At 44.5% G+C, this 20,035-nt stretch overlaps 12 protein-coding genes across 12 annotated transcripts; 3 read left to right on the top strand and 9 right to left on the bottom strand.

Annotated features, from left to right (window-relative positions):
* Positions 1-3: 3 nt before the first annotated feature.
* Positions 4-1,149, bottom strand: V1512DRAFT_249288 (uncharacterized protein; the record flags this gene model as incomplete). The annotated part of the gene is made up of 2 exons (XM_066914606.1): positions 4-332; positions 378-1,149. 2 exons carry the CDS (start codon positions 1,147-1,149, stop codon positions 4-6), a joined length of 1,101 nt encoding a protein of 366 aa, XP_066770016.1.
* A 176-nt stretch (positions 1,150-1,325) lies between these two features.
* On the bottom strand, positions 1,326-3,281 carry V1512DRAFT_272302 (WD40-repeat-containing domain protein; the record flags this gene model as incomplete). The annotated part of the gene is made up of 6 exons (XM_066917680.1): positions 1,326-1,979; positions 2,025-2,282; positions 2,323-2,439; positions 2,479-2,575; positions 2,620-3,131; positions 3,177-3,281. The coding sequence occupies 6 exons, from the start codon at positions 3,279-3,281 to the stop codon at positions 1,326-1,328; spliced, it is 1,743 nt and encodes a 580-aa protein (XP_066770017.1).
* Positions 3,282-3,378: 97 nt separating this feature from the next.
* V1512DRAFT_249290 (glucosidase II beta subunit-like protein-domain-containing protein) lies at positions 3,379-4,865 on the bottom strand (the record flags this gene model as incomplete). The annotated part of the gene is made up of 2 exons (XM_066914607.1): positions 3,379-4,737; positions 4,779-4,865. The coding sequence occupies 2 exons, from the start codon at positions 4,863-4,865 to the stop codon at positions 3,379-3,381; spliced, it is 1,446 nt and encodes a 481-aa protein (XP_066770018.1).
* Positions 4,866-5,012: 147 nt separating this feature from the next.
* Positions 5,013-6,772, bottom strand: V1512DRAFT_266381 (major facilitator superfamily domain-containing protein). Its single transcript, XM_066917089.1, has 2 exons — positions 6,347-6,772; positions 5,013-6,298 (listed from the first exon to the last, which is right to left on the bottom strand). The coding sequence occupies exons 1-2, from the start codon at positions 6,708-6,710 to the stop codon at positions 5,076-5,078; spliced, it is 1,587 nt and encodes a 528-aa protein (XP_066770019.1). The 5' UTR covers positions 6,711-6,772; the 3' UTR covers positions 5,013-5,075.
* Positions 6,773-8,393, bottom strand: V1512DRAFT_277626 (arginine-tRNA-protein transferase). Its single transcript, XM_066917921.1, has 5 exons — positions 8,223-8,393; positions 8,159-8,180; positions 7,959-8,110; positions 7,439-7,914; positions 6,773-7,398 (listed from the first exon to the last, which is right to left on the bottom strand). The coding sequence occupies exons 1-5, from the start codon at positions 8,387-8,389 to the stop codon at positions 6,986-6,988; spliced, it is 1,230 nt and encodes a 409-aa protein (XP_066770020.1). The 5' UTR covers positions 8,390-8,393; the 3' UTR covers positions 6,773-6,985.
* Positions 8,394-8,472: 79 nt separating this feature from the next.
* Positions 8,473-9,702, bottom strand: V1512DRAFT_266388 (RNA polymerase II transcription factor SIII subunit A-domain-containing protein). The gene is made up of 4 exons (XM_066917090.1): positions 9,465-9,702; positions 9,336-9,409; positions 9,262-9,285; positions 8,473-9,214 (listed from the first exon to the last, which is right to left on the bottom strand). Exons 1-4 carry the CDS (start codon positions 9,577-9,579, stop codon positions 8,528-8,530), a joined length of 900 nt encoding a protein of 299 aa, XP_066770021.1. The 5' UTR covers positions 9,580-9,702; the 3' UTR covers positions 8,473-8,527.
* A 127-nt stretch (positions 9,703-9,829) lies between these two features.
* Positions 9,830-11,263, top strand: V1512DRAFT_254696 (uncharacterized protein; the record flags this gene model as incomplete). Its single annotated transcript, XM_066914783.1, has 1 exon — positions 9,830-11,263. One exon carries the CDS (start codon positions 9,830-9,832, stop codon positions 11,261-11,263), a length of 1,434 nt encoding a protein of 477 aa, XP_066770022.1.
* Positions 11,264-11,332: 69 nt separating this feature from the next.
* On the bottom strand, positions 11,333-13,736 carry V1512DRAFT_54768 (uncharacterized protein). Its single transcript, XM_066918432.1, has 5 exons — positions 13,677-13,736; positions 12,984-13,625; positions 11,715-12,940; positions 11,545-11,670; positions 11,333-11,493 (listed from the first exon to the last, which is right to left on the bottom strand). Exons 2-5 carry the CDS (start codon positions 13,602-13,604, stop codon positions 11,403-11,405), a joined length of 2,064 nt encoding a protein of 687 aa, XP_066770023.1. The 5' UTR covers positions 13,605-13,625; positions 13,677-13,736; the 3' UTR covers positions 11,333-11,402.
* A 779-nt stretch (positions 13,737-14,515) lies between these two features.
* On the top strand, positions 14,516-15,415 carry V1512DRAFT_266396 (uncharacterized protein). Its single transcript, XM_066917091.1, has one exon. The coding sequence runs from the start codon at positions 14,690-14,692 to the stop codon at positions 15,113-15,115; it is 426 nt and encodes a 141-aa protein (XP_066770024.1). The 5' UTR covers positions 14,516-14,689; the 3' UTR covers positions 15,116-15,415.
* A 166-nt stretch (positions 15,416-15,581) lies between these two features.
* On the top strand, positions 15,582-16,190 carry V1512DRAFT_54978 (transcriptional Coactivator p15-domain-containing protein). The gene is made up of 3 exons (XM_066918433.1): positions 15,582-15,813; positions 15,866-15,985; positions 16,034-16,190. Exons 1-3 carry the CDS (start codon positions 15,721-15,723, stop codon positions 16,178-16,180), a joined length of 360 nt encoding a protein of 119 aa, XP_066770025.1. The 5' UTR covers positions 15,582-15,720; the 3' UTR covers positions 16,181-16,190.
* V1512DRAFT_266399 (uncharacterized protein) lies at positions 16,078-17,812 on the bottom strand. The gene is made up of 2 exons (XM_066917092.1): positions 17,688-17,812; positions 16,078-17,640 (listed from the first exon to the last, which is right to left on the bottom strand). Exons 1-2 carry the CDS (start codon positions 17,766-17,768, stop codon positions 16,201-16,203), a joined length of 1,521 nt encoding a protein of 506 aa, XP_066770026.1. The 5' UTR covers positions 17,769-17,812; the 3' UTR covers positions 16,078-16,200.
* A 48-nt stretch (positions 17,813-17,860) lies between these two features.
* Positions 17,861-20,034, bottom strand: V1512DRAFT_277633 (uncharacterized protein). The gene is made up of 2 exons (XM_066917922.1): positions 18,989-20,034; positions 17,861-18,944 (listed from the first exon to the last, which is right to left on the bottom strand). The coding sequence occupies exons 1-2, from the start codon at positions 20,006-20,008 to the stop codon at positions 17,922-17,924; spliced, it is 2,043 nt and encodes a 680-aa protein (XP_066770027.1). The 5' UTR covers positions 20,009-20,034; the 3' UTR covers positions 17,861-17,921.
* Position 20,035: the final 1 nt, after the last annotated feature.

The following is a 20,035-nucleotide window of genomic DNA, read 5'->3' on the forward strand; positions in this document are numbered from 1 at the left end:
TTTTTATCCTGCTCCCCATCGCGTGACTTTTTTCTTTCTCACCTTGACTGTCTTCTTCACAGTCTCGATGTTGACAATACTAACACTCGGCAGACTTGGAAACTCAGTCTCGTCCTTAAGAGTGACGTGACGTCTGACCGGTTGACTGGCAGACACAACATGCTGCGGTTCAGGCAATTTGGCTAGCAGTTCTGGTGGAATGCTATGCAAAAAAACACAAGTGCTTCCAGCTAAACACGAGTTCTGTAACCAATACCGACATACCGTAGCGGACAAATCATGCGTAAACCTACAGTCGGGCCGTAAACATTGTCCAGTAGTCAAGAAATATCCTATTCATCAGCGAAGTCCACATTCTTCATACACAATACACTCACGGCAAACAGTAGCAGCCTTCGGTCCATCCTTAACTTGCGGAGCTTCTATACTGTACGCAGGTCCAATGGTCTGCACTTTCACCGGCTCAGGCACAACCCTCCCTGTAAGTCGGTCCATCAAAGCAGTCATGGCCGCCAAAACATCGTACCCGTAACTCTCCAGTGCGTTCGCAATATCCGCATCCGTCAAACTGGACGCAGATGCTAAATTCAATCCTGCCCGAATATGGTCAAACGGGGACGTCGATGATGTGCTCGACACATTCTCGGGCTGACTCGTGATTGCAGATACAGAAGACACTGAGGTCGACGGCGAAGACGACGATGAAACCGCACTCACGCTCACGGCCTGCTCGTCCATAGGCTGCTTCGGTTGCTCTTCGTCGTAAATATCAACAAACGGACTGAACCCTTCCACCGCAGCCTTGACTTCATCCTCAAACCCAACCTCAGGCGATCCTGTTCTAGTAGACGACACAGTCGAGGACACACTTTCCACACTCATGGTCCTCACGTCCCGTCCAAACCTGCGTACTACTGGCACTCGTCCGACATACGATGGCCCCCCGCCAGTCTTGGCACGCACTCCTCCTGTCCGATGCCTCCAAAGTGCATCCAGTACAAGTCCCTCCAAATCACTCGACGCAAGCACTCTCCCTTGCGCTGCATAATAATCCTGTATCACCCTTACAACCTCGTCTGTCTGCTCTTCCTCAAGCACGTCACTCTTACTCAGAATCTCTTCGCACCGAGCCTGAAGTTCGGCGTCCATTTTTTCGAAATATTCTTATCAAAAAATCACCCGCAACTTGACTTCATGCCGTTTTACTTGTCCTTCGTAATACTTTTTCCCTGGTGGCGGTCGTTGCTAAGCTCGAATTTGCGATGCCTTTAGCTCTAAACCTTAAATCTCAAACCATCACCGTTGCCATGACAACAGCGCTTTGTTTACAACATCCATAACCGCCGCATTGCTTTCCATTCCTCTGCTTGCGCGTTTGCACCCCCACCTAATCCAGTTCCTACACTGAAAACGCTGACACCAGAACCGAGACCACCAAGAGCAATAAACTTGCCGTCCGTTTTCTCCCACGCAACCTTGTTCAAACTACGCGGTCCAGACTTGATGCTAGCGACAGGAACTTCAACATCGATTGCCAGATCCCATACGTCCAGCGCACCGTTTCCAGTCACAGACGCAAACACACCGGGTCGTACAGGACTCCACGCGACGTCGTAGACCAAGTCCTCGCTTGCGAACTCGGCCATTAGTTCACCGGCACGCTCACCACCTGGTTTCACGGTTCGCCACAGCTTCACGTTCCAATCTAGTCCCGCAGTTAAAAACAAGTTGCTCAAATCAACAGGGCCTTGTGATGGATGGAAACTGATACCAGTAACTGGTGCGCCTTGGCCAATGTAAGTCAAATTGAAATCCAGCCCGGTTTGCAAACCCGCCCGGGACTCGCGGTTACACGTGTAAACATTTCCGTCCTCGGTCCCGACAACAAAATATGACTGATCGGTCGCATGCAGTCCGAGACAAGTCGGTGCCAGATCTTCCGTTCTTGAAGGCGGTGGCAGTTTTAAGTCAAACACTTCCTGTATTTTTGTCAGCGAATTCCTAAGTAAACCGAGACGACGCACTTGTGGCCGGGCAAGAAAATCAGCGGACCAGGTACAAACCCTGCCGTCTGAAGACGCAGTAATGATGCTGTTCGCATTCTTTGTCCCTATAAATTCGATTGCATGTACCGGATGCGCATGCCCTATGCCTGAGATAGGAGTCTTTAAAATGGCATCCTGGCCAGCACGCATGTCCCATACCAGGACCTGCCCGTTGTAGCACCCACCAGTGAGAATGTTGGCATGAAATGGTGAAAACTTGATGCACATAACCTCGCTCTATGCTGTTAGTTGGTTTTGCGTGTCCTTACAGACCTACCTTTGAGTAAAAGTCGTATTCAGACCGGTCGTGTAGCCGTGTATTCCACACCTGAACCAATCCTATAGGTCCTCCTGTAGTAGGCTGTGAGTACGAAACAGCAAACAGTTCCGGATACTACAAATCAGCTCTAATTGTCCCCTGCGGTCAACATACCTTCGGTGACCAGTCAATTGACGTCACATTACGTGATTCCGATTTGGAGTCGACATAGTTTCCAACCTGATGCAACTCCCATTCTGACCGAGCTTGTCTATCAGTATTAGTACATAACTAATAAAGCAAAATAGAACAAACCTGTCGTCTTTTTCAACAGCCGCGTAATCAACCAGCACGTCGTAATCATCTTCAAGTGCTCGCTCAACGATCTTTGTTGATTTGTTCATAAATGCGGTAAACGCGTCTAACAGAAACAGGTCTTTCTTTGCATTTTGATCCATTTCCAAGTACTTTGCCATCCCCTCCTCTTTTTCGTTTTTTGCTTCATAAACCTCTTCTTCATATTCGGCAGTACTCACAACATTCATAGTATTCACGTTTTCCATGCGTTCTACAGTATCCACAGTTTCAATCACAGCATCAACATAGCTATCAGTCTGAACAGCTTTACTGTAACTCGTCTTGACCGTCTCAGCAGGCAGAAAAGGCGCGACATCAAAAACATCAAAACTCCAGCTCGTCAGCTCCATTTTGTCCTTTTCTTCCTCTTTCTCGTCTAAATATTCATTCGACTTGGTGACTGAACTCGTCAGATTTGCAATCAACTCATCGACATCATTCTTCGCGCCTTCTCCTTTCACAGGACTCCCCTGTTCTCAATCAGATAACGCTTGCACTCATGATCTTTCACTCACAGGATTAGAGTTCACCGCTCTATTCTGCTTCCGCATCTCCCGCTGGTACCGTAGCTCAGCCAATCGCGCCTTTTTTGCCTGAATTTCTGCTCTTCTTTGATCCATCACGCGCGCTCTATCGATCTCTACGACTGGTACTAGCAAAACACTACACGAACTACGCGTCGCGTCACGTTAATTTAACCCTAACCCTGTTTTATATCTACAGCTCATCTCTAACAATGCGATATTGCGTACTTTGAGCTGGACCTATGTCGTTTTCGTCCTTGTCATCATCATCATTCCAAAGCGGCTCTGCGGTTTGCTGCGTAATTTCGTCCAGATCCGCGTCTCCGCCCGAAAACTCGCGTAATTCCTGCTTCAATTTATATGGAATTTTCGTTTTGAAATCCTGCTTTGCGCCTTTACTTTGGCCCTCCTCAAGCTCAACTTGTACTTTCCCGTTCTTGACGACCACAGTCACAACCCCGATGACCTGCCCATTCACGTCTACTAGAGCGACCGAGTACGCAAATTCATCATCTGCAGACGCAATCTTACCGTCCGGTGACAAGAACGCGCCGACAGCAATCTGTCTCTCAATGTCTCTAACCAACATATTGGCTGACGTCACAAGGTCGAGGCTGCGTCTGGGTTTCTGCTGTACCGGCCGCGATACCGTGTCTTCTAAATCAACCACGCTGAAAGTCTCATCTGCAGGATGTGTAGAAGTGGTAGTTGAAGTCTCATCAATCTCAAGCGTAGTCGCGGTTCCAGTCCCAGTTGCGATCACAGGTTCGTCAATGTCATGATCAATCATTGCGGTCATGATCATGGCATCCAGTCGGCTCCTCTCCAGTCGGCTCGCAATCTCATCTTCAGACAGCACGAGTCTGCACTTGATTTCATTCGCCCGGCCCTCATTTGGAGGTAGAAACGCAGCATCGAGACATAATCGCGGAGTGTGAATTACCATCAAGTATCGACACGTCGTGACTTCTTTGATCCACGCGATCTTGTCATTGGAGTTCTGGTTGCAGTGAAACTGGATCTCAATCCTTCTCTCGCGACCAGTCAAATCACACACACTCCCTCCCCCAACCTTCTGTACTAGATACCGCATCTCTCCTGCAGATTGCACTGACGTCTCTTCTCCAATCGCGTCTTCGGCTTTATCATCCGTGCGCATCCGGCCAAGAGTATAAGACTCACTTTGAGGGTCTTCCTTTGGCGGATACAACGTTGCCCCGTTCTGCGGCGCGAGCTGATGAAACTGCTTGACTCCGACCTTATGACAGAATGAATACGTCCACCACCCAGCAATATAATATAAACAAGTCCCGTTAAGTGGCTCAAGTAAGTCCCATCCACTCGCCCGTGCTCGCATCAATTCCTTCTCCTCTTCTGTCCTTGAAATCTCCTTCTGACTTGCGTTCATTGCGCTGACAGGCTCAAGCACAGGAATCTCACACAAAAATTGCGACCCTTCAAGACTCATCTTTTCATACCTTTCAGCCTGCTCACTCATCATCACAAAAGCTTCATTCTCGCTCATAAACTCATTCGATAATGAGATTTGAAACTAATGGTCAGCAAGACTCGCGGATATCTTTGTGTACAAACCTGGGGAAAAGCCAGTAAGTCGTCTTGCACTGAAAACAGTGCTCTAACTTGCACTATCAATATGCAAAATATCACAAGCACCCGCATTCTATATGTTTTAGGACATCTTCGTACATTCAAAGTAGGCAACGTCGTGAATTGCAACATACGTGATTAAGGGTTTAGTGTACCCCTAACCAGATGAGCTGTCGGTAAACGTCTTAAGAAGGTGAAACTACATTTTGAAATAGATGACATGAGTTTGTTGTATATTAAAAATTACATTAAATATTTTTTCCATCAGTTTATGATAGTACTTTACACCTTGATGGCAGCATGTTTGCTCCACTGTCTAATTTTCGCACCCTTGAAATAAAATACGTACGGCAGAGGCACTAGCAGTGCGCTCAAACACGCCATGATTGTCAGCGTGTAATGTGTGCCCATGTTGCGATAAAACGGAATTCCGACGACTGTCATTCCAGCAGCACTAAGGTACCGCATGAACGTGACGAGAGTGAGTGCCGACGCCGCATAAATCTCGTACGCGTCAATCACGTACATGTACACGGTCACAAACACACACACTGCACCGTACCCAAACATCACAGTCGCTAGTAGTGGCGACCAAATGCTAACAGAAGAGTAGTCGGTCCACCCGAGCCAGAACAGCGAGATTGGAACAACAATAGACCCACCGCCAATCATGGCGTACCACAATCTGACTTCGGGATCTAGACTTTTTCGTCCTGTTGCGTGGACCTTCTTTAAATCGTTTTGAGTAATTTTATACACTGGATAAACCAAGAGCGATGGCAACAACATACCAATAAACAAACCCACAAAACAGATATTAGTTAGCCCTTGCGAAATGCCATACGTATCGTGGAAAATGAACGTAAACCCGGTCAAGAACGTGAACAGGACAATGTACAACACGGTCAAATACAGTGCCATTAGCACAATGATTGGTTCAGCCGCCATCTGAAACGGTCTAATCAGCGCGACCTTCATCCTGAGCATAATCGTCGCTTGCCCAAGCTCAAGCTCCGACTTGTACCGGACATCACCCGTCAGTTTTCGCAACTCGGCCGCCTTCCACTTTAACAGCAGCGGGCCAAACGTTTCCGGCATAAACATACTCACGAGAGTTAACGTTAGACCGGCCATGATCAATGTAAGCCATTCTGCCCATCTCCAGTTGTCGAGCTTTCCTCCAGGCGCAACGTAGCTCGCAATGACTGGTCCCATAACGGCACCTCCAAACGATGTAATAGCATACAGAGGAAACGCAAACGTCTTTTCCATTTGATCCCATAAATCAGCAATCGTCCCTCCAGCACAGACTAGCGGAGTTGAACCAAAGAATCCAGCCAAAAACCTGAGCACAATCTGAGCACCAATATTAGGAGCCAAACCTGATGCCATGATGAATAATCCAAAAATAATAGTAGTGCAGATGTAAATCAAGTTTCTCCCAAGAGTTTCAGAAAATGGAGCGGCCAAAACTGAACCAAAAGCATATCCTGCCAGATAGACACCTGCGAAATCAGTATCTCCCTCTCGATTATATACCGCAATTCACCAACCAGTAGACAGGCTCTCAGTGACTTCACTAACACCAAATTCCTTTGCCGCCTGAGGAACAACAGCAGCATCAGTAGCAGAAGCAGAGCCGACGGTGAATGCTAGTAAAGCGACCATGAGCGTTGTGAACACTCTTTTCACTGTGCTAAAATTCTTTGGATTTAGTGGATCCTGAGGACCATCCCATCCTACGACAAAGATCTCTGTTTGTCCTTCTTCTCGTTCAGATTCAAGTTTATTCTTGACTGTCACGCATTTCATTGGATGTCCTTCACCACTCGTCAGCTCGTCTGGCTTTTCTTGAAGCACTTGACATTCAGAATCTGCAGACGCTTGTATCTGGCGAAACTGCCGATATGACTGCATTATATTCTACCAATTATTTGTCTAAGCTTGGTATTTTGGGTATCTCTACAGCATAATCAAATACATCACGTGAAAATCTTTATTTGCTCTCTAAATCCAAAATTGTGCCTCCTGCGCACAATCCCAAAACTTTGTTAGCAATTTATCAGTCAATTCTGAGCCCCAGAAATCTATCGATCACCATTAGTGACACGATTACGACTAAAAATGATTAAGACTACAATATATCTGTGTAACGATTGCCCATTTCGTGCAAAGTGCAAAACAGATTCTTATTAATTAACTGAAATGGCAAACTGTTCAAAAAGCTCAACTCCAATCACGGCCTCCATCTCAACCAGCGTATGGTGTAGCGATTTATATACATCGGGAAGCAAAGCTTTCAAATGTGTTCCAAGCATAGAACGATTCTGAATGATCAAAGTGACGTTAAAGTCATCAAAGATTGCTTCGACACTGGACCGGGCCAGTATGCCCGACATGTTGGCGCTGAAGGCTGATTGCTGTCGGCCTGAAACTGTGCGGAGTGGGTTGCTGTAGGCCGGATCAAACGTGACGTAGAGTCGCTTTGCTAGTTCAGGCTCAAACTTGTCGAATGAAAAGTATTCATACAATTCTGGGTCAAGAAGCTCACTGGGTTTAAATGATGCCTTGTACTTCATCTTTTGACAGTGGTAAACATATAATCCTACTTGTTAATCTCAGTCTATGATATCCTGCCAGCTTACCTATGTGGTAGTACGGTTTGTTTTCTTCATGTGACAACAAAATCTCTCTACATGCACTAAGCTTTCCAAACTCATGTTTTGAATAGTCTTCCCGGCTCATAAAATATACGCCAGAAATAGTATCAGGCAAAAAATCTAGCACCGCCATGGCAACCAATACACCATCGACATAGTACATCTGATGCCACAATCCAACATGTTTTCCGTCTGCAGTTACACAATATGCACCCTGTACTAACGAAAACGGTGCATCGCAAAGAAACCGTTTAAACCCAGACGGGGTTATTTGTTCCAGAGGTTCTTTGTGACAATATTGTTGATAATGACGGTATAGCGCGTATTTTTCTTGTGTGAACTCTGGTGTGACCAGCTTGACTGTTAATCTATGCTTAATATTTTCTCTGATAGTCTGAGGTATATTACCGTATTCAGCACAATGAATGGATGTCGATAAATTAAATCCAGCGTGTTTAGATCTATTTTAAATGAGTAAGGCTCAGATTACAGTCAGTTAACTTACGTCATCGACAGTTTCTGAACCGAATCATATTGAGATCCAAGAATGAACCGATTAAACTTGTTTATGGCTTGTCTGTGTTCTTTTGAAGGTTTAAATGCTGATTCTTTGATTCGAATTGTGTATTGAGGACAGCAGGAGTTTTTTAAATCCGGCTCGTTTTGTTAACCATGATTACCAGAAAATAACAAAAACAGAAATACCTTATACAAAAACTTTCCAGATCTATTCATCAGCATCGCTCAAGAACAAAAATAATGTGCGCACCGTCTCCATCCACGGTCCATGAGTTGCTGATAATGATCTACAGTCAATGAAAGCGCGTTCAGACCATAAATACTGCTTCCATTTGAACTTCCACAGTATCCACAATGTCGATTTGGAATGTATTGGCCAAGCGAAATCATTGTTTTTAAGTGGTCTTCTGTCGACATTTTGTGGTGCAAGTGAGTGAAATAACAACTGGGACTTCAAAACCAGTATTCAATACGTACGGCAGGGTAAGCTACGTACGGAATATTTTACTCAAATTTATATTCTATACGCCTTTACACGGCATTTTGAAATGTAATCTATAACTTTCTTCGAGGCAAAAAGGGTGACGAAGCAGGTCTGAATTCCTTTCGTCTGTCATTTGACGTACTTGCGACTAGTCTTCGCTTGATATTTGTCGGTTTAGGACGAGAATGGATCACCACAGGGACAGGAACTTTATGTATTTTGACATCCACCGGTTTCGTAGTATCTTGTTCGGGCTCTTCCGGCGTTTTCTGACGGGCTGTCTTTTGATGCGCATCAGCCATTCTTTTATCCATTTTCTCCTGTCTTCGTCTTGCTGCCTCTTCAGCACTCACAACAGGATATGAATCTGCTGGTCTAAATTGCATGTTGCTGGGTGAAAATAACGGATTAGAAGCAGTCTCAATTCTGGCTCGTTCGACTATGCTCATCTTCTTGAGTGCGCCAGAACTTTTTTCCTGTTGTATCCTTCGCTGTCGCTTTCTGACTTCACCTGGATCTTGAAAAATGTCGAGAGCAACAATTTGTTTCTTTTGTTTGTCTTTCTGTAGATTGTCATACTGTGCCCTTACCTTATCTGATGCTTTCTGTATTCTCCTTGCACGTGCTTTCATCATTCCTGCGTATTGAACCCGAACATCTCGATTCTTTTTTATTGAATTGTATTCTCCAATTTCTTCTTGACTGAATGTACGTTGTAATATTGCGGTCCATAGCTCATCAGAATCAGGCTTTATATGCTGCTTTATCAGTTTCTTTCTTTTCACGTACTAAATGACTTTCTTACGGGACTATTTTGTTCAATTGTAAGCTAAATATAATCAGTTTTTGCCAACTATAACTACCACTAAAAGCACTCACTAACTGATTTGGTCCCATTTCACTTAACACGGGCTTAACTAAGTCATAACGAATATCTCCAATATCCATAATCCCTATTCGAAATACTCAATTGACATATCTTTCCTCCCATATACGAAATTCACTTACGGTTAGAATTAGCGAAGCACGCATTCAAACTAAGCCGAAAAAGAGATAAAGGTTGATTCGGCTTTGATTCCACATCTCGAAAACCTAACTCTTCATACCATTCTTCCTCTGCCATTATTCTTTCTATACTTTGTGGCACATCCAACTGTCATCGAGAAGGCGTACTCTAGTTTAATACGAGTAAATTTAAGGGTATTGTGTAGCTATAGTCCCACACTTAAACCCGGATGAACTTGCCATTCACACTTTCAGAACACACACACACAAGTCATATCGTTTTACAGTTGGAATTGGTTGAAGGATATATATATATAGATATATATATACAAATAGTGGGCTTGCTCGATTTAGATCTGCTATTTCTCATGGCTTCTTCTTCAACTGCTATGAATCCAACAATGAATGACAGTCTAAAAGCGGACTATTTAGACGACTTACCTGCCGAAATTCTACAAACAATTACAAATTACTTACCAAATAAGTCATTATGTGCAATTATCGAAACCTCAAGAAGCTTGTACAATAAAATAGCGTTAAATAGATATTTCTGGAAGACTCGGTTTTTGCTTACGTTTGATCAACCTCTGTTCTTTGACAAAGACATTCATACGCATAGAGAAATGTTGATTACAGATTATGACCATATAAGAGAAAGAGAAACAAAGTATGACTATGGTGAACAGTATCGCAATAGAATAAGGGTGTTGTTACATAAGCAGTTCAAATCAACCGATATGGAATACATTCTTGCTATGCTAGCTGAACATAACGTCAAGAATTATCTTCATCTTGCTGCATCCCCAGTTATAGTGGAGTTTTTATACGGCGAATCCACGTTTAACTTGACTGGCGCTCAAATGGAAATGTTCTACGCCATTAAATCAGTCCTTGTCTCTGCGCTCGGGTTTATCGACATCCCGCCAACTCCACTAGATCCTGTTTACAGGGTAGTCTACGATTCACCACGGAATCCTCTTTTTGACCGTGTTACAGGTAGACCACAGCTACATGTCGTCTCAGCTTTAGTTACGTTCTGGCAAATGATGAGCAAACCCCGCGGCATCAGGGTTTTCAATCGGGGTATGGACAAAATTGAAGTACTCCATCACGTTTTCAACACGGCTCCTATATCAAACTCAAACACAGCTCTATCTAAAATGGCTCGACTCCAACAGACTTCTGAAGTCCTGAACGATATTAGAAAACAAGACGATTGCGAAGACATGTCTCCGGGGTTTGGCAGTCTCAGCAGCGAGGATAACTTACCTGGCGGTCCGCTACTAGACAGTTTCGACGGCGACGCAGACGATGATGCAGACTCCGCTTGGGAAACAGATTCGGAACATGTTTCGGACGGAAAAATTTTCCTTGGCGTGTTCGCGTTTTTCAACTATTGGGACTTTGAACTCTTTCGCTCCGCCCCGCTCTCATCCGAAACTAGACGGTCCATAATTGGCGACGCGGTCGATTGGCACCTTGACGTACCCGACGACATATGTGGTCCAATCTCGTTACGAGCAACAGGCACGTCCCATCAAATCACAGGCGCACGAGAACTCAGACGGTGCATCGTTGAAATCACGCCGTTCGAAGAACCTATTCTAGGTATCCGCGGTTGGGCCCGGTTTACCATGCGCCAGCTCGAGTTTGATGTTGAGGGCGTCTTTGAGGAACAGCGTTGGGTCCATGAAGCAATCATGCTTCCCGGTTGTAAAGCCGTGCTTGGAAGGTGGCATGACGGCTTTGACGACGACGTCGAGCGGGCGGTCGAAGGACCGATAATTTGGGTCAGACAGTAATGTCGTTCAGCGTACGGTCTGTTCTTTGGTGTCTATGATTAAAATCAGAGTTTTTGGCGTCTACAGTGATTAAGCAATAAAGCATTTTTTGTTCATGTCCTCTAGGTTTATTGTGTTTTCTAAGCCGTATAGATTGACTCTATTTGTCGCTTGCCATAGTCGTCCTTCTACTTGCCGCGTGAAGTTTGACTCCCGGAAACCCAGGTACATCCGGTGCACCATAGTTTGATCTACATCTTTCGTCAGATAACGAATCACACTGACCTAAAATTGAAACATGCCCTGAAATAGACGACCGTCTTTCAAAGTCAGTGGAAAAACTCGCTTCAAGATCGGATCCATTCGTCTCCTTGCTCATGGAAAGCGCAGACGTCGAGCTTTGAAAACTACCGGCGTACTTTTCCACCCTACGCTAATTAGACAAAACCAAGATGATTGACAAGTAACTTACAAATTCATCTCTTGGCTGTGTGTCTGCTCACGATAATCTATTCTCACATTCGGCACGTTGGACTTGTCAAGTCTGTTCCCCTCTGCGCCAGGCAGATTGAAGTTTTCACCCAGCCAGTGAGCTTTAATCTCAGCCTCGTACCCAGACTGCAGTACCGAGTTCTTGGCCAGTTCACACATGTCAATCGCAGACAGCCGGTTTATTTGCGCTGCAACGGAATACTCCTCGATCAACGCCTCTTTCGTGTACGCAAACTGCAATGGATCGTCGGTCGACAACGAAACGTTTAGTCCGCGCTTAAAGTAACTAAAACACGGGTTTTTGTCGTAGGCCAAAAACAACGCGTTGTTACTTAGTGGCGACATGGCAATCCCAATCTTGTCAAGATAATATAAATACTGCAGGTACGGCACTTTTCGTAGCATGATCCCGTGCGAGATCGAATGCGCCACCAGAAACGCAGATACCAGATGATCCGTGTCGCCCGCTTCTCCGGCATGAGGTCGCAACACAAACGTGTTGAATTTTCGACGCTTTCTGAGAGCGTTCAACGAAGTCATGTTGGCATACAAATAGTACAAATAGTACGTATACGGCGGGTTCTGCTTTGTATTCCATTCCTTTGCAAGCGGGTACTTTCGGTACAACCTTCTTTCGTTCTTTGACTCGTCATCAACGCAGTCAAATCCAATCACGCGCTGCAAAAAGACGTGCAATTTGGGGTGGGTACTCGGGTCTCGTGCAACCTCAAACAGTGGTTCAAACACGTTCGCCACAATCTGTTCAAAATCGTTCACAATGCCGCTGGCTTTGTAAATATCGTACAACCGCGGGATTTGGATCAACCATCGGACATTGGGAGAAAATAATTTGTTGTCGACGATCCACGCCGCAAGCAAGTCCCACTCGTTTTTGTTCTTGCCGTAGATTGAGATACGATACTCGGCCATCTGGTACTTGCTCTGCTCAAGATCGTAAATAACTTCTTTCGTCAGCTCTGCAAGGTACCGGCCTTGAATATAGTTGTCTGTCTTCAGGAAGATTTCTCGTAAACGAGATTCGCCGATTGGATTGTATTTCAAGTTGAACTTGTCAAACCGGTGGAAGGTGTCCCGATGTGCGTGCATGTCAAGCGTATCGATGCTTAAGTCATACGCCGTCAAGTTGAGCGATTGAAACACTTCCTCTAGGGTCAAAACTTGGCCGTCACGAAAAATGACTTTCTCCTGGTTTTGTTAGAGCAGTTGTTAAGCCAACAGTAAAACTTACATCAGGACACTTTTTCATCTTTGCCTTGATAAATCTAAGCAAATGTTTTTGGTTCATACACGCCGAATGATGAACGTGAGTGTCAACTTTTCTCACATTGTAGAAATCACGATGTGGGTTTGACTTTGTGTCTGCGAGCTCGCGATACTCATTCATAAGCAAGTACATGTTCCAGCTGCCTTCAAGGAACTGCAGTCTTCTGTATGCAAAACTTTTTGCAGGACCATCTGAGCTGATACTGCTGACCTCATCCAAATCCATGTAGTATTCTCTGACTGTCGGGACGCAGACCAACGGCACCTTTCCGGACTTTGTCGCTTTATAAACCTGATATACGCCAGCGTAATCAAGCTCGACTTCAATGTCAGAGTCGGCAGAAGGAATGTGGCATTTACTGAAATCAAAATCCGCCCCAACGCCTTGGATACTGGTCGGACGTTCTTGTGCAGGATTCAAGTTGTCGACTGGCTGTCGCGTAGTCTCGTCCCATGAAGGCTCTGGAGGTGAAGGATAAATTTTCCAGGATTTTGAATCTTTAGGATTGTCAAATGCTTGTTGCAACGACAATGACTGATATTTGTGCCGCAAAGCCAGGCACTTGAGAACATTTTTGGAAATCATTTGTAGTTCATTATCGATTTCCTGATCTAAACAGTTAGCACGAACTAGTACTCAAAGTCAAAAAATAAGTACCAAAAGCAGCGGCTAGATCTCTTATTGGTTTGCCAGTGATATTGTTTTGCGTCACAATAGGATCAAGTTTCGGTGTCGAATCTTCATGGTCAAATCGAAAATTGTCTGTTTGTACTTGGAATGGGGGTAATTCTCTTAGTTTTAAATCGTGATTGAGTGTGTGCAGCGAGTCTGGTAGAACAGAGTGATATGATGAGTTAAAAGATTGACCACCAAATGAAGATGAAGGTGAATGAGGTTGAGTGAACGTAGGGTCAAAATTGCTGTTGTTTCTAGTATGAAACTGCGACTGTGACTGTGAGGTTGAAGGTAGATGTGCCGGCATAGTAAACGACTTCCCAAACGTTGAGGTTGGAGATCCTGGCGTTCCTTGAGCCCAATACTTTGCATCGAGATCTTGGTACGCGCGGTTATCAGCATATGAAAAGAACGGGGTGTTCAGGGTAGAAGTTGATTCGAAGTCTTCATCAATGTCAGAATGATGACCAGATTGTTTTGGTCGTTCAAGCGGAGCAAAATCAGTGTCAATTCCATCAATCGATTCAGACATTTTAAACAGATCAAAAATAATATTGTACTAAACAGGCTGAATATGAGAAAAGACAGAGTGTGCGTAACACATTCAAAGAATCTTGTGCGGCGTTGAACGTTCGGAAATAAAAATATGCAAATACTAGCACAAGACCCTTGTGCTGTTAGCACATGGCAAGATCCGTGCAATACGTCTGCGTGTTCTATATTTTTAGATATGTTTCGGGATTGATCTTTCAAAGAGATTTGTGTTTATAGTCATGCTTGAATAGTGTCTTTTCATTAATAAAATGTATTTTATACGTCATTGTGATTTAACTGATTAGTTTTCGCTTGAAGATAGTCCATTCAAGTTCGTGCACACGCTAAACTGCACACATCTTTCTGATGGTTTGCATGCCTTCATTTTCACAGTTTGAATATTGTCCGACGTAATAACATTACTAGTATCACAATTGTAAACACAATTACAATACATTAAAATGTCATATAATCCGCTTGAGCTTAAAGGTCAAAAGATAGCAATTATCGGCGGGACTTCAGGAATTGGATACGGAGTTGCATCTGCATTCTCGGCAGAAGGGTGCAATATTTTTATTATGTCACCGACTGAAGCAAGAGTCAGCAAGGCTGTTGCTGGGTTTAAAAGTACATTTCCGGACGTGACTACTGCTGGTGCTATTCTTGATGTCAGATCAGAAGAATCTATCTTCACGGCTTTACAAGCAATTGCTCCAGTTGATCATATTGTGTTCCCTGCAGTCGATAACATGTTCGGCGGCCCATTGGCTGAGATGGATAACGATAAAGTTGCAGACTATTCCCAGGTTAAACTGTGTGGTTCAATGCTTGTAGGCAATGCACTGGCTAAATTCGACATCATCTCCCTGGTGGAAGCCTCATCATGACATCTGGAGTCATTGCATACAAGCCAGATGTCAGTAACGTTGTCAATTGCGTTTTGAATGGAGGCATTGTTTCGCTGGCTAAATGCCTCGCATTGGACTTGAAGGAAAAGAAGATCAGAGTTAACAGTCGTTCCTGGATTGGTTGATACCGCTTTATGGGACATGCTAGGGATGGATAGAGAAGTCATAAAAGTGCTAGGTGCTAGTTTGCCTGTTGGATTTATCGCCCATGCAAATGATGTTGCTGAATCCTATGTATTCTTAGCAAAGGCCAAGTATGTGACTGGTGAATGTGATACTATTGACGGTGAATATATTCTTGAATAATTATTTTATTTATTCGACAAATGCTTAATTATATAGTTTACTTATTTAATATTATTTCTGTATATTATTTATTATTATATTAAGATTATTGAAATATATAATTTGAAGATTATTATTTGTTTATTTACACGACTAACGCGCCATCATATAAACTGGCAATAACCCTGAGTTCACCCTACTTTAACTAACTACAACTCCAAAATTCGTATAGTTAACTAGTCAATTTATTGAAGGATCAGAAGCACGTTATTCATATCCATATCAGCCAATCAGAGCAAATGCCACCGAAAAGATTTGGACCGGGAGCAGCAAACGCTTCAAAGAAGACCAAAACACAAGAAGAAAAATCAGAAAACGTTTTAGATATTGATGTAAGTATCTCACTAACTATATCAAAAACAGTAATAATCTGACAAACAATAGATCGGAAAGAATAAACATGTCTGTGTTCGCAAGTTCAATGGTGTCGCTCTAGTCGATATTAGAGAATTCTATTCCAAAGAAAATGCTGATGGTGAAGACGTCTGGTTACCTGGGAAAAAGGTGCTTTTTTAAATGTATATTTATGTACTGTTTTGTTAACAATACTAGGGAATTAGCTTAAGTACTGAAGTATGGGAAAGTCTGGTACAAAATATTGAAAGTATTAACAAAGCCGTGAGTTCTCTCACTGCTGATCAAAAAGACTCCAAAGAATCAAAGAAAAACGAAGAGAAGGAAATGACGGAAGAAAAATAAATCGTTTATTAAACAATGAGTTACTTGCTCTTGTCGTAATCTTCAAGCAATATTGCTATATCAACCAATACAGACTTGCACACCCTTCGTCTAAAGAATTCGCTCGCATGACAAATGACAACATCTACACGCGTCATTGAATCTGTGTCGAGATCTTTTATTTGAGTCGACAGCTTCTCCACAATCTGGCAACGGGAAAACAATGTTGACACAACCTGAAAGTATGGTCCATTTGGTCCTTCAGCGATAACTGACGGTATTAACGTTCCATCATGGTTCCATTTTAGCTGGTTTTTTTTGCCGCTTTGGCCGGAGAAGCTCGTCTTGGTTTCGAACCATCCTGAAAAGCGTATAGTGTCTGCCTTGATTCTTCGTGAACGTTTACCGGGCGTCTTTTGCTGACCAACACGAGAGACTGGCATTTTCATTTGACTGATGGCATCACCAAATTCCAAAAGCGCTTGAAATGTTGGGCTCTGCTCTAGTCTTACTACCGCACCAACAACTTTTTCAAAAAACGCAATTTTGTCCGCAATTCCCGACAGCCTCGTCGAATGCATCAACAGTGCTTCTCGCGGCAAATGCAGTTTTCCGGCGATGATATCCCCGGCCGGCCTCATGATGGCCGCATAGATATCCCGCATTAACCAGAACGTGTGAGATACTGAATCACTAGGCGATGATGCCGACACCGAGGCCGATGATGGTGCAGGTGCTGCGCGTGTCTCTTGAAAAACTGCGAACATCGAATTGGATGCTGGAATATTTGGCATTTTGGACCGCTGCTTCGCTTGCACACGCTTAATGTCGCCCATTGAAGCAATCACTCGAACTTGTTTGGTGCCAGACGCGACTTCAACAGGGTAAGCCCACGACGTACGCCGTAAATGGTAATTTTCTTTAGAAACGATAGGCTGAATCGTTTCAATCACGGCCAGTTTTGGATACGCAAATCCGGCAAGAGCAAGTTCGACCTCGACGTCGAAATCAGCCAACACATCTGTACTCTGAACATGAAAAAAATTTCGACGTGCATAATTCGGCGACAAATTGACACCAATCAACTTGTCCAGTTTTTCGTCGTCTTCGTCATCGCTTTCGTTTGCAGTCAGTGATGGGCTGGCCGGCTCGAAAAACGACCCCGGCTCAGACTCAGAGTTCACAATCGTGTGCGGTGACGCACCGGGACTACACGGCAATACCCGTTCTCGGTTCGACGTCGTCGGCGTAAACACTTCTGTGAATGCAACAGGCCCGTCAGTCATAGTTTCGAGCTCTAGAATTCTTGTCGCAAAGACGTTGTGAATCTCTCTTAACTTTGTCCGGTCAGAATCATCTCGACTGGTGCCTATTGCCCGCTGAAGTAGCTCACAGGCTTCCAAGTACGACATCTTTGCATGTGCTAGGTTAAGGTCGTTATCAAACGAGACCGCGGTGCTTGCCTTTCTTAATGCGTTCATCTGCAAATATCAGTGCACTTGTTTTCCTCAGCCAACACTTGCCATACCATGATTCTCCGACTAGACGGACTCTGACCGCCTGCCCAGTCACTGCCGCTTTCAAAGCTTAGGCCTGCTTCTAATTCCATGTGCTTTTACATTTCAAACTTCAAAGGCAGTCAGGTGGCAGCTTGCACTCAAGTTACGTTCATCAGAACATCTGAGTCAGGGGTATTTAGCGTGCGGCGCATTAAAAAGTTATATTTTTATTTTTACAAAAAAAACTTTATCGTACAAACCCGTTATTCGCTCCCGTCTTTGCGCCGTTTCCGTGCCCGTCTCTCATCGTCTGAATCTGACGAGTCGACAATGTCGGCCTCTATGAACGCAATCGCGTCACTGTACTTACCGACCATCAACTCGTTCAAACTCTCGTACTCGGTCTGTGTCACGTTACCAAACTTTTTCCGCGGCGCTTTGCCGTTATTGGACGCGTCCCACGCTGGATGGTACTTTACAGTCAGTATCATCGAGTTCGTGTAGTACCAGTCAATAATAAATTCATCCATGATCGGCACGATCGCGGCCAGGTCTTTGCTCCCAACAAACGAAACCGACGCTCGGACCCGGTCCCGCACCTCACGGTGCCCTAACAAGTACACCACACCGCCGCAGGCGTCTCCCGTAGAGACAAATACTATATGTCTAGCATCGGTCTGCTCGATGTAGTTATCCCACACGTACAAACACAAGTCTTGTAGCGCAACCGAGATATTGTAATTTTCGTCTTCCTGACCTGTAAAAAGTTGGGGAGCGTTGATGTCGATGATGCCATAACCCCGGTTGTTGGCCCATTGCAAGTACTTCGTGGTTGCGTCCAAAACAAATGTGTCGTGTATACTAATGTACCCAGTTACTGGGTCTGGCTCTGTCCAAACCGTCGGGGGGTCGTGCACCAAAATCACTAAGGTTTTAGCAGACTGAAAGCCTGGCGTGCACAACACCTGATCTTCAAACGACTCAGATATGCGGTCACGAAAAATAGGCAACGGAGTCATGCTCATCTGTTTGAATAACTGTGCAGCTTGATACTTCCGTAAAACGTCATGCAGCCGCTCGGCGGCAGGAGCTCCGGCTTGGTCATGGATCGTGTGGCCAATCTTCATGCACTTCCAGTACTTTGCTTGTGCCCTGATCACTCTTTCAACTGTCTGCAATGCTTCTGGTCGAGCATACATGTTTGTCAGCGGCATCGGCGCTTCACCAATCAGGACTTTCGTCACGCCCAGCGCTGAAGTAGCAATCGAGTCCAGATTATAGCCACCCTGGTCATTAGTGATGCAAATAAACTCTACTCAAAAATTCGTACTTCAAGCACAACCGCAAGCTTGCCAGATGCCAACGACTTGAGCATGTGTGTCATGTGCCCATATGCTGCAGGCGAAACAAAACATTCACCAAGCTCGTCTCCAGGCGCGGCATCAAACCCCGACGATAATATGACAAGATCCGGGTTAAACTCATTGGCAATCGGCATGACTACTCTCTGAAACGCATAAATGTAGTCGCCGTCGCCCATGCCGCCGCACGGCCACGGAATATTGACGTTTCGTCCTAGTCCCGGACCGTCACCACACTTGTCATGACTGCCAAACGTCGTACCAGGGTAAAACTTGCCATTATCGTATCTATGAAGTGAGATGTATAGTACGTTGGGATCTTTGTAGAAAGCACGCTGAGTACCGTTGCCATGATGAATGTCCCAATCTAGAATTAAAATCTTGCGAACCTTTTCTGGGAACACCTTAAGCATGACTCGAGAGGCAACAGCAACGTTATTGAACAAACAAAATCCGGCTGGAGCAAATGGCTCTGCGTGATGACCTGGCGGCCTAACAACAGCAATCGCATTTTTGACTTCTCCATTTACAACAGCCTTACAGGTATCAATTACACCTCCACAAGACAGCTTAGCACACAGAAATGACTCATTATTAAAGTATACAGAATCTCCGTGTTCAGTTTCATCAACTAGTTGATCATGATCCATTGTTGCTGTTCTAGCAATCAAGTCCCAATGGTTTTGTTCATGCACCAGTGTGACTTCATCATGAGTTGCTTCTCTAGCAGGAATATGCTGCATCCGAGCTCCAGATATCAATGATACGTCACTTGCACCTCTAATATCAACTAGTCCAGCTTCAGCCAATGCTCTATAAATTCTATACACCCGCCGAGGATCTTCCGGATGCGGGTCTGTATAATCATATGCGTTTGTGACGATCTTTGCATGATAGCGCATACGAACATCATAACAAATCCCGGTACTTAATTGAGTTGTCAATTTGACAATCCCGTTTTTGCCGTCAACCGTGGCCGACCCGTTCATTATTGCTCTCGACTTCAGTCACAATTT

The sequence above is a fragment of the Lipomyces arxii genome (assembly GCF_038497795.1).
Source record: "Lipomyces arxii strain Phaff 12-163 unplaced genomic scaffold V1512scaffold_18, whole genome shotgun sequence".
Lineage (NCBI taxonomy): Eukaryota > Fungi > Ascomycota > Lipomycetes > Lipomycetales > Lipomycetaceae > Lipomyces > Lipomyces arxii.